The 10,994-nt window shown below is 39.7% G+C and overlaps 2 protein-coding genes across 3 annotated transcripts; both read left to right on the forward strand.

The window, feature by feature from the left end:
* The first annotated feature begins 614 nt into the window (after positions 1-614).
* Positions 615-3,456, forward strand: LOC121794879. Its single transcript, XM_042193262.1, has 7 exons — positions 615-962; positions 1,029-1,118; positions 1,307-1,387; positions 1,510-1,641; positions 2,212-2,430; positions 2,732-2,824; positions 3,043-3,456. Exons 1-7 carry the CDS (start codon positions 741-743, stop codon positions 3,202-3,204), a joined length of 999 nt encoding a protein of 332 aa, XP_042049196.1. The 5' UTR covers positions 615-740; the 3' UTR covers positions 3,205-3,456.
* Positions 3,457-9,099: 5,643 nt separating this feature from the next.
* Positions 9,100-10,931, forward strand: LOC121794887 (stemmadenine O-acetyltransferase-like). Of its 2 annotated transcripts, XM_042193282.1 has the most exons (2): positions 9,100-9,562; positions 9,605-10,931. In XM_042193282.1, the coding sequence occupies exons 1-2, from the start codon at positions 9,136-9,138 to the stop codon at positions 10,624-10,626; spliced, it is 1,449 nt and encodes a 482-aa protein (XP_042049216.1). In that variant the 5' UTR covers positions 9,100-9,135; the 3' UTR covers positions 10,627-10,931. The 2 variants fall into 2 exon arrangements, with proteins under 2 accessions (XP_042049216.1, XP_042049207.1); XM_042193273.1 differs by having other exon boundaries at positions 9,100-10,931.
* The last annotated feature ends 63 nt before the right edge of the window (positions 10,932-10,994 follow it).

A 10,994-nucleotide genomic window follows, 5' to 3' on the forward strand; every position in this document is an offset into this window, starting at 1 on the left:
TGGATGATGAATGTGTGTATTTATAGATGATTTTGGGGGGAAAATAAAATAAAAAAAATTCAAAAAAATTCAGAAAAACGGGCAAAAAAACGGCCATATTTTTGGGATTTGGAAAATATTTTTTTTATCGTTTTTAAAATTAATTACCAAATTTTTAATAAAAAAATAAAATTAAAAGGCAACGGCTATGCCGTTGCCCAATCACTGCTCGCCATGTCGCCTGCTCGCTGGCACGGACGTGCTCGATGCAGCGAGCAGCGGCGCGGGTCTCGTTCTTGCCAGCGGCACGGACGGACGGACGCCGTCCGTCCACCGTTGTGCATGCTCTAAGCTTGCAAAAGCAATTGCATCGTAAAGTAGTGAATAAGTAATATAGTTCTCCAGATAAACCGTACCTTGGTAAAAGTTTTCAAATATATTGTGTCATAGTAATTACATGCACATATTAGTACTACATCTATTCAAACTCAATGCCATGTTTTAATTTTAATACTACATAATAATCACCTTCTATTATTAATATCCAGATGAATCTAAAGTCCTACAAATGATATTTTAATTAATATTCCCTTTATTTTATAAAATTTAATCAATTTTATTAAAATTTTCATACTGTATTCTAGGACATTGAACAGAGTAGCGAAGCTAGAAGAGCAATAGCCGCTAATGGGAAGGTTTTCTCTATAGCAAAGCAACAGTTACTTCTTCTGAGGTTTCAATCAACTTCTCACCACTCTGAAATGTCGTCTTTCGCGTTGAAGCTTTCTTCGTTTCTCTTGTCTTCGTCGGCACAATCTCCTTCTTCTTCTGCTACGACTTCGTATCTGCCGCTGCCCCCTCCCTTCCGATTCCCAAGAACACAATTCAATTCTAGAGGAAGAATCACAGTCACCGGAGGCACCGAAAATAACAAAAACAATTCTCCTATTTCCGGCGATTCCAAACCCCCCAATGGAACACTGGTAATTCGGAGTTTTTTTGTTTGAATTTAATTGAATGATTCATAAATTAATATTGTTAATTTGCAGCCTAAGACTAGGAAGGAGATTCTTCTGGAGTATGTGCAGAATGTGCAGCCTGAATTCATGGAGTTGTTTGTCAAGAGAGCCCCACAGCAGGTTTTTTAAAACTGAAATTTTGTTTCTTTTTTTTCCATATTTTGTAAATGTGTTTGTGAAAATGCCTGAGCGAGTTTGGCTTTCTAGCTAAAATGTAAATTGATGGGTGTCAGCTTTTCCATTCATTTCTAAGTTGTTAGTTCGATTTAAGCAGTCATTGTCTTTATGCTGTGATGATTCTGCTATAGGTAGTTGAAGCGATGCGTCAGACAGTGACAAATATGATTGGAACTCTACCTCCACAATTTTTTTCTGTGACAGTCACCACCGTAAGTGATTTATCAATCTCTAAGATCCTATTCGGTGACATTCTGTTAAGTTGAAACGAACAAGATAGACAATGTTCTTTGTCGCGTGCGAGTGACGTTGGAAACAATCTGCTCTGTTTCAGGTTGCTGAAAACTTGGCACAGCTGATGTACAGTGTCTTGATGACTGGATATATGTTTAGGAATGCTCAATACCGGCTGGAATTGCAACAGAGCTTGGAACAAGTTGCTCTTCCTGAACCACAAGAGAAAAATGTGAGTTCTTTCTGCTTGCTTTCTTGACAATGGGCTTTTCCTTCGTCTTGGGTTAGAATGTATGTTTTCAATCGAACTGAAATTCTGGAGAAAAGAGTTCAGCTTACTGTTTATTGAGTTCATGAGAAAGAGCAATACTTGAAAATTTGCTTGCCATTTTCATTTAGATTCTGGCAATGGAGAGATACCCCAGACTGCTTATGTCCACTGTCAATTGTCTCAGATACCTTATAGCCTAATATGGCGAAGAGGAATCCTATTGCTGCACCGTGGTGCAAATCATGCATATTGTAATTCAATAAAGGAGACTTAAAGTTAAAGCTATCTGTATAAAATACAGTGTTATACATCACTCTAACATTGTCGTTCCTTATCTGAAAGCAGCTGTATTGTTATAATGGACTTGACCTGGAAACTATTACGGTCATGTTTGTTTTAAATCTTTTCAAGATATAGCAAATGTCTAGCTCGGGTTCCATTCTACCAAATTTTTGTTTGTTGCTTAACCCTTACTTGAGAAGAGCACACTTTTGACCAGGTTATTGTCTCACTTATTGTATGATGATGTAGGATGCTTCGGATTATGCACCAGGAACACAGAAAAAGGTATCAGGTGAAGTCATAAGATGGAACAATGTCTCGGGTCCCGAAACAATTGATGCAGTGAAATACATAGAGCTTCTTGAAGCAGAAATTGAAGAGCTTAACCGTCAAGTAGGAAGAAAATCTTTAAATGGACAGAATGAACTATTGGAATTTTTAAAAACTCTGGAGCCCCAAAATATCAAGGTAAGAATCAATTTCACTGAAGTTCACTGGAGCAACTAAAGCATTCTTGAACTGCATATGACACATAGTGACCATAAGAGATATGATAGATATATGCTAATAATAAAAATAAGAATTTCAAGGGGCCGGAGGTAATTTATAATCTTGTTTCATGCCAGTTAGTTCTTTAGTACTGAAGCATTGAATGATTTGGTTATGGACTGAGTAGAGTTTCCAGTATCCGACACAGCTCCCGCTTAAATTTTCTACCACAAGACAGTACTATGTGACTGGTTAATATTCCTGAAATGAATTCTTGCAGGAGCTAACAAGTACTGCTGGAGAGGATGTTGTGCTGGCAATGAACACATTCATAAAACGTTTGTTGGCGGTTTCTGATCCTAACCAAATGAAGGTGAGCCATGTTGTTGCTGAAATTTAAGTCTTTTCTTTCTTTTATCTATATTATAGTAGCATCGTGCGACACGTGGACGCCTATCATATATTCATAATTTCATGTGGTTCACCTTATCGTTTTGTGGGCTGGGCAATATGTTTTCTAGACACCGTCTTTTTAAACAAGGCTAAAGCACATGCAAAATGTTTCCTGATTGTAGTGTTTGATTTTTGCAGACTAGCTTAACAGAAACAAGTGCTCCTGAACTTGCAAAGCTACTATATTGGCTTATGGTAGTTGGTTATAGTGTCCGTAACATTGAAGTTCGTTTTGACATGGATCGGGTACTTGGTACTTCTCCAAAACCTGCAGAGCTCCCCCCAGGTGAAAACATTTAGATGAATTGAAGCTTCAAGCCATGCTAGAATCTGCAATCTGGAGTAACAAATTTTACCAATCTTTCATTAAGGTAGCATTTAAACTGTCATTGTTCTCGTTTAGATATATAGAACAAACAGCTCTCTCTTTGGCCTTAAATATTGACTATTTTATTTGCCTTGAAGAAACACAGATGCATTTTGTTAAGGTTTTGTAGCATTATGTGAAACTTTCAATGAAGTTAAGCTTAATAATATATTCAAATTAGTTTCGATTGGTGAGGCGCAGAACATTTTGAATACCTTTAACCTTTTTATCAAAATTTTAGTACACCAATGGTTTGCAAGTTTGGCATCTGCTCGTAGTTTAAGGGACTTATTATGGCTAAACGAGTTCTGCTTTTGGACTGCCTGATGAAGTGACGATCAAACTTTTCTTGTATGATATATATGGCTATGCTCGTATCTCATTTGGGTTTTGATTTTTGAAGTTGTTGCAAAATAATACTACAATGATTCAAAGGTGAAATATGTGTGAATTGTATTTGTTTTTTCTCCTAATTAAGCCGTTTCTTGCATTTAGCGGATTAATTTGGCTTGGTGTTCGTCTCTAGTGCTAAAGTTGTATTGGTTCAGCCTGAATATATAAACAGAAAATTTTAAGCGGTGCTTCACGATGAACGCGATCCGAGACCTCTGGCCTCGGCTATTAACCCCTTTGCCACTAGGCAAACACACCATTCTTTATTGATATAGGGGTTAGAACTTAGAACTAACATGTATACTATAATACTATTACTAGGTGCAGCCCATCTTTATCGATATGTTAAGGTTATAGCCTAGAGATATAGCCTATATGCTTCTTATTTGTGGGCTTCAAAAAAATTAGTTATGGAATTGGTTTAGAAGTCGCTATTCACATATTTATGTTAAATGTTAATGATGAAAATTGCAAATTATTTGTTGATATCTGTAACTTGCAATCTCTTACTATTAGTTTATTTTGGCGTAAGCAATAGCCTTAATCTTGCACACAAGTGAATGCAATCCTAATTGTTTGTAATTCGAAATATTTTTAATTAATTATTTTTCAGAATTTAACACGACCGATTACACAAGTGATGATTATCTGAGGCTGAATTCAATTTGAAAAACCAAATAAAAGAGCTTTTTTTACAAATGAGATGGACTAATATTACTCATGCCATGCAGAGTATAGTTATTATTGGCAAAACTATATGAGCACTTAATGCATGAATCATGATGCATTTGCCTTGACTATTACTTAAATGGGAGTTTATTTACTTTGAATTAGAATTCATTTAGGGTTGAAGCATTGCCTTTTCCTCTTTTTTGATGACTATAACTATTTCTGGTTTTAGACTTGATTTTATATCTTAGTTTAACAACCCCCACCACCAACAACAAGAGAATGATATACAAAGGGTCACTTTTATCAGTTGAGACTGTTCGATATCATGATTTCCAGTTCCACAAGGATTAAATAATGCATGAGATTTAAAGTTGTTAATTGTTCGTCGACCATATTATTGATGCGTATCACCCACACAACACACACATATAGATGTATTCATATGCAGAACAAATAACAATGATTACAAGTTTACAACACATAACCGATTCGAATTCATTTAGACGCAAATTATCGTAATATGTAAAGAAACATTATACTCCCTCCGTCCCTTAAAATTTGGCATCATTTGACCCGGTACAAGTTTTAAAAAATGTAATAGAAAGTGAGTTGAAAAAGTTAGTAGCATGTGAGTCCTACTTTTATATATTAGTTTTAAATAAAATGTGAGTGAGAATGAGTTAGAGCATTAGCAATGTGGCGCCCTAAGGCGCGCACTAAGGCGTGCCACGTCAGCAGTTTTATCCTCCTACCTCCCCACCTGCAGTGGGGCGCCCTAAGGTGCGCCCTATGGCGCGCCACATCATCATTTTATTGTTTTGTTTAATTAATTTAACTGTTTTCGAATAACAAGTAACGAGTAAATAAAAAACGGTCTAAATAACAAACGGCGAAGTTTTAATAAAAAAAAGTAACATCATTGAACTAATAAAAAAAAAACTAAGTCGGACCAATTCCCAACTTCCGACGCAGCTCATCGAGTAACGCCCGGAGATATTCGGCTTCGTCGGGGTCGGTACACTTCTTGAGGGCCCTGTGCGTCTGCAACATCGTCCTTGCCATCGACGCTATTGCTAACGACTCAAACGCGGTGGCCGTCTGGATCGGGAGCTCTACCGGGACCGGAGCTTGGGTTGCAGCGGTCGACGATGAGGTCGCGATCGCCTTCCCCTTGGCCTTTGCAGCCTTGACGCCGGGAGGACGCCGGAAGGACACCGGTGTGCCGAAACTCCCTTCATCCACGTACGTCCGGTTGAGGTCAACCGGGTGACTGCCGCTGCAGCTGCTCGTGTAGTCACCAACTTCGGTGACCTTCGTCCTCTTCGGCGCACCAGTGTGCAGAATTCCACCTTGGAACTTCTGCTTCTCCCTCAAGAGCGCCCAGATGGCCTCGTGCTTCAAATCGCCGAACATCGACCGGTACGACAACATCGCTTTAGTGCGCACGTCGCTCGCGCTCTCGCCGCTCACCTGTGACCGCGTGAACTTCTCGAACTCCGCCGCGTACAAGTTCACTTGCTTCTTGACTTGATCCCAGTGCTTGCGGAGTTGCTCACGCTTGCGCTTGTAAGCGGTCGGCGGCTTGATCGAATTGTAGAGGTCCGCGATGCGTTCCCAGTACGCGATCTGTCGCTGGTTGTTCGCGAATATCGGATCTTCCGATATATCTACCCAACACCGGGCCAAAGTGAGAGTTTCGTCGTCGTTGTAGTTCGTACGGCCGGGGGCGTACTCGTCGCAATCACCGGGAGGCGGCAACTTCTGCGCCCGCTGCCGGTTCCGCTTCTTTCTGGCTGGGGCGGAAGCGGTCGTGGCGGGGTCGGGATCGGCCGCTGCGGTTGGGCGGTGCGGAGACGGCTCCATGTCAGACAACCCATACGATTCCGTACTGAAATCGGGATCGTAATGGGTGTTGGTGTCAAACGAACGATAATCGCCGGGTTCTGTACCCGGCCAATGCGCCCCTGCGCTAAACGTAGGACTATTGGGGCTTGAATCCATTTCGTAGTAATTATGTAAATGTAAGTTTCGAAAATGAAATCGCGTGAAATGAAATGTTACAAATGAACGGTATCTATAAAAAACGAAACCGCGTGCCATCGTCCACGGTCGATCGTCCGCGACCTCCACAATGGGGCGAACGATGGCCATCGTCCCCGGCCATCGTCCGCGACAGCCGCAATGGGGCGGACGATGGCCATCGTCCGCGCTATCCTCCGCGACTGAAGTATAGGGCGCGACTATCGTCCGCGCCCTATGGCGCGCACCCTCAATGGGTGCGGACGATGGATGGCGCGGACGATGCTCGCCATCGGGCGTGCATCGTCCGCCCATTGCGGATGCTCTTAGTGGAATGTGAGGTCTACTATAAAAAATGGTAAAAGTGAAAGGTGACAAATTTTTAGGGACAGATGAAAAAGGAAATAAGTGACAAATTTTCAAGAACGGATGGAGTATCAATTATCAATAAACAGTTTTGTATAATACTCAAAGGTAGTGTTCGGTTTCCTAGATAAAATAATACTACCAAGATATAATCTATGATTGAGTTGTGAGATTATTTTAGTTGGTCGGAGTTAACTATGACTAATTATCTTATGATTGTCCATCTAGGATTGAATTGTAGAATTGAATCTCATTAAATAAACACACTACATATTTAATTTTAAGATACAATCTTGCAAATCGAATACCAAAAAAAGTATTGTAATCCATACACAAGTAAAACTTGGTCATCTATTTAAACAAAATCAAGAGTTCAAATTAATTATACGAGCAAATTTTTTTACCTAATCTCATCCTTTGACATTCTAACTAGTACTTTTAGGTGGTGTTTGGTTTCCAAGATAAAATAGTACCAAGATATAATCTAGGATTGAGCTGTGAGATTATTTTAGTCATAGGGGTTTAGCTATGACTAATTATCCCATAATTATCCATCCAGGATTGAGTTGTGGGATTGAATTTCTTGAACCAAACACACTACAAATTTAATCCCGAATACAATCTTGCAAACCGAACGCCCCTTTAATTGACTTTTTTTATTACTATTAATAAAAGTGGGCAACGAAGCACTCACCAAAAGGTTTATCAGTGCATGAAGTGAGAATCTTTTGTCAATGGAAAATCCCTTTAATCATTCAATATTTATATTGCGCTCAGCCATTATCACTTTTATGCTTACTTATCTATAATGATGTTATATGCAAATATTAAATCATTTAAGAATTCTTGGTTCCCTTGTCACCAACCCACTCCATCTATTTTATGGGTACATAATACACTGTTTGTCCATTAAATAATGTATTTAGTTTAGTTAGGCTAAGAAAATCATAAAGTTTAGCTAAATTTTAATGGACTACAAAACTTAATCAGAAAAATCTTGAAATATGGATTTGTTCTTAATTATCACATGCAAAATAATAATATCACTTACGCATAACATATTGTTTGATATTTTTCAATGAAATGATGTCATTTTCTTTATAAGTTAACGACATCATTTAACTCATTGCCGGTGACGTCCATCTTATGATCCTCGACTGCCATATCAAACATATTTTCACCATTTTTTCATTTTGAAATAATTTTGAACAAATCGAAACCTCATAATTTTTCTGATTAATTTTAAAAGTTGCTATACAAATCAGAATTTAACCAAATTTCATGGATTTTTCCTTTCGTCTAATTATATAACAACCTTTAGTTATTACTAAAGCGCACGAAATCCCAATAAAAATATTGTTGCGTTTTTTTATCCATTTTTAAGGATTTAACTTGGACTTATTTAACATGAAGTGGGGACTTTTTCAATGACTTTGTTAATTATAGTGGGATCAGATCGGTGCCACCAACCGCAGAGGATTTATTTTCTTGATTTGTCGCCTTTTTTTATACTATCAAAGTTTCAATTTTCTACTTGATTTTTAGAATTACAAAGTCCGAAATTTTTTAAATATCTCCGTTTTTATCTATGCTAAAACTAAAAAAATTGAGGACGGTCATGAATAATTTAAAACAAATATAAGTTCGAGTAAGATTGAAAATTTGGATTATTTTATAGGATATCTTTGGTTACTTTGAAGTATAGTTGGTTTATTTTCGGTTGCAATAAAGCTAGAAGCTCTTTATTTTTCTGAAATGGTGATATCGTGACTCAACTAGTGTTAGTTGATGAGTGACGACGAATTTGTTATGACGACTACATGAAATCTACTTTGAAATAAGTATTACAAAAATTAATACTACCCAAATCCTTCATTATTTTAAACTTAATTAAGGGCATTATGGGTAAATTAAAAAATTATAATTAATAATACACGCATTTTATCTTTATCATTAGAGTCCTTTACTTTATCAGGTTAATCACAATATTATCATTCTTGGTATAAACTCATAAGACTATAACCAAGTAAGATCTTTTTGCACTCACTATGCAATCTATCATAGACTAGTACTACTCACCTAATAATTTCTCAAAACTCTTGCTATAGAAAATGATGAACGTTTCTCCAGGATACATAGCCATGTGTGGAACAATTACAAACTCTCTAGGAGCTTAAGCTCAAACTGTTTTAATTTATACTCCACTTTCCAATTTGTATATAAATTATCAAAAATATATTTTGCCATTATCAAAGCTTAGAAAATTATAAAATTAATTGAGCCACTACCAATATCTTTTTATGGGTGTCAATGTTATTGGGTATAGTATATATATAGAGACCAGACCAATCAAATACTAATATTTCAAACTCCGCAAAACCACATTCCCATCTCCTTTCTCCAATCCATACAAAATGAAAATGGAAGCCGAAACAATCTCGAAAGAATTCATCAAACCTTCTTCACCAACACCCCTAGACAAAAAAACATACACCCTTTCCTTACTCGACCAAATCGTTCCTCCCATCTACGTTCCTCTCGTTTTATACTTTCCCAACCCTCAAAATCTCTCTCAAATCACACCCCAACTGCAGCAATCTCTCTCCACAACTCTCTCTCTCTTCTATCCCTTAGCAGGGAGACTCAAAGACTCCCTCTCCGTCGACTGCAATGACGAGGGCATCGCCTTCGTTGTTGCGAAATTCGCCTACAGCCTCTCCGATTTCCTGCGAAACCCCGACGCCACCGCCTCCCGCTGCCACATCCCCACCCCGCTCACCTGGGCCGAACCTGGCCCTGGCTCGCCTGTTGCCATGGCCCAGCTCAGCCACTTTGCCTGTGGCGGCGTCGCCGTCGGTGTACTCATCCTTCACAAGGTCGCCGACGGCGTCGCTATCGGCTCGTTTGTAAAATACTGGGCCAGGGCAGCAGTCGCAATTGCTGCCCTAGACCCTGTGCCGCCCAACTGGGCAGCACAGTTGCTCTTCCCGCCTACCGAGAGCTTGAGCCGGGAAGAGCAGTCTGCTGCCTTGGCTCCTGCGCCGCCTGACTATGCGGCGCAATTGCTCTTCCCGCACAACGAGAGCATGAGGCGGGAACAGCATCTCTTCTCCGCCATGAAGCGGTACTTCGGCTTCGGGAAGACCACGATGCGCCGCTACGTGTTCGGCGCGGAGTCGATATCCCGGCTCCGCGCGCGTCTTTCCAAGCCCGGGACGTCGCGGCCGACGCGCGTCGAGACGGTCTCGGCGTTCCTGTGGAAATGCTTCATGACAGCCTCCGCAACCTGTGCAGGCGGCGGGGGCGTGTCGCTGGTGACGCACGGCGTCAACATGCGGCGGAAGTCGGAGCTGCCGCTCTCTGAGAACAGCTTCGGCAACCATGTGTGGCTCGTGCCGGCGTCTAGCGAGAACGGAGAAGCCGATAGGGATTTGAAAACACTTTTTTCCAAAGTGAGAGAAGCCATAGTTAAAGTGGATGTTGAGTTTGTGGAAAGAATGAAGGGCGATGTGGGGTTTGCAGGCTATTGCACGAATCTCGAGGATTCCTTGAGCGCCTTTCCCGAGAAGGCCGATTATCTGGCTATCTCGAGTTGGTGCAATTTTGGGATTTACGACGTGGATTTTGGGTGGGGTCGGCCGGTTTGGGTTACCAAGTGCGATGGCGGGAGTGATGTGGAGTGGCCTTTTATCAATGTGCTTTGGTTGATCGATACAAGGGAAGGGGATGGAGTAGAAGCGTGGTTGACTCTTGAACAACGTTGTTTTGAGGAGTTTGATAAAATTAAGGAGGTTGGAGATTATGCTTTGATTGATCCTAGTCCATTGGAGAAGCTTGATAAAATTAAGGAGGTTGGTGATCATGCTTTGATTGATCCTAGTCCGTTGGAGATCATCCAAACATAGGTTCTAAGTAATGGGATGGTGAAATCTTGATACATTTCAATCATGTTGTGTTGGATGCATCTATTAAGTATGTTGGCTACTTTGTGAGAATGTTTTGGTTAATTTTAATTTTGGGAATGCTCCATAGGGTTTCAACTTCCAACACCTCTACTCTAATGGTGTGGCCAACTTCTCTCTTTTGTGGGAATGAAGCTTCTTAAATAAAAATGTAGTATTAGAGAAAATATGCAATGTTATACCCCAATGTATAAACTGTGTAGATTAATGTTTTATGTACATTTGATAATATTAATCTGATTTGTTTACTTTATAATTATACCAATCATCTTAAATCAAACTTAAGAATATATTAACTTATTCACAGTTCA

The sequence above is a fragment of the Salvia splendens genome, chromosome 1, assembly GCF_004379255.2.
Source record: "Salvia splendens isolate huo1 chromosome 1, SspV2, whole genome shotgun sequence".
Lineage (NCBI taxonomy): Eukaryota > Viridiplantae > Streptophyta > Magnoliopsida > Lamiales > Lamiaceae > Salvia > Salvia splendens.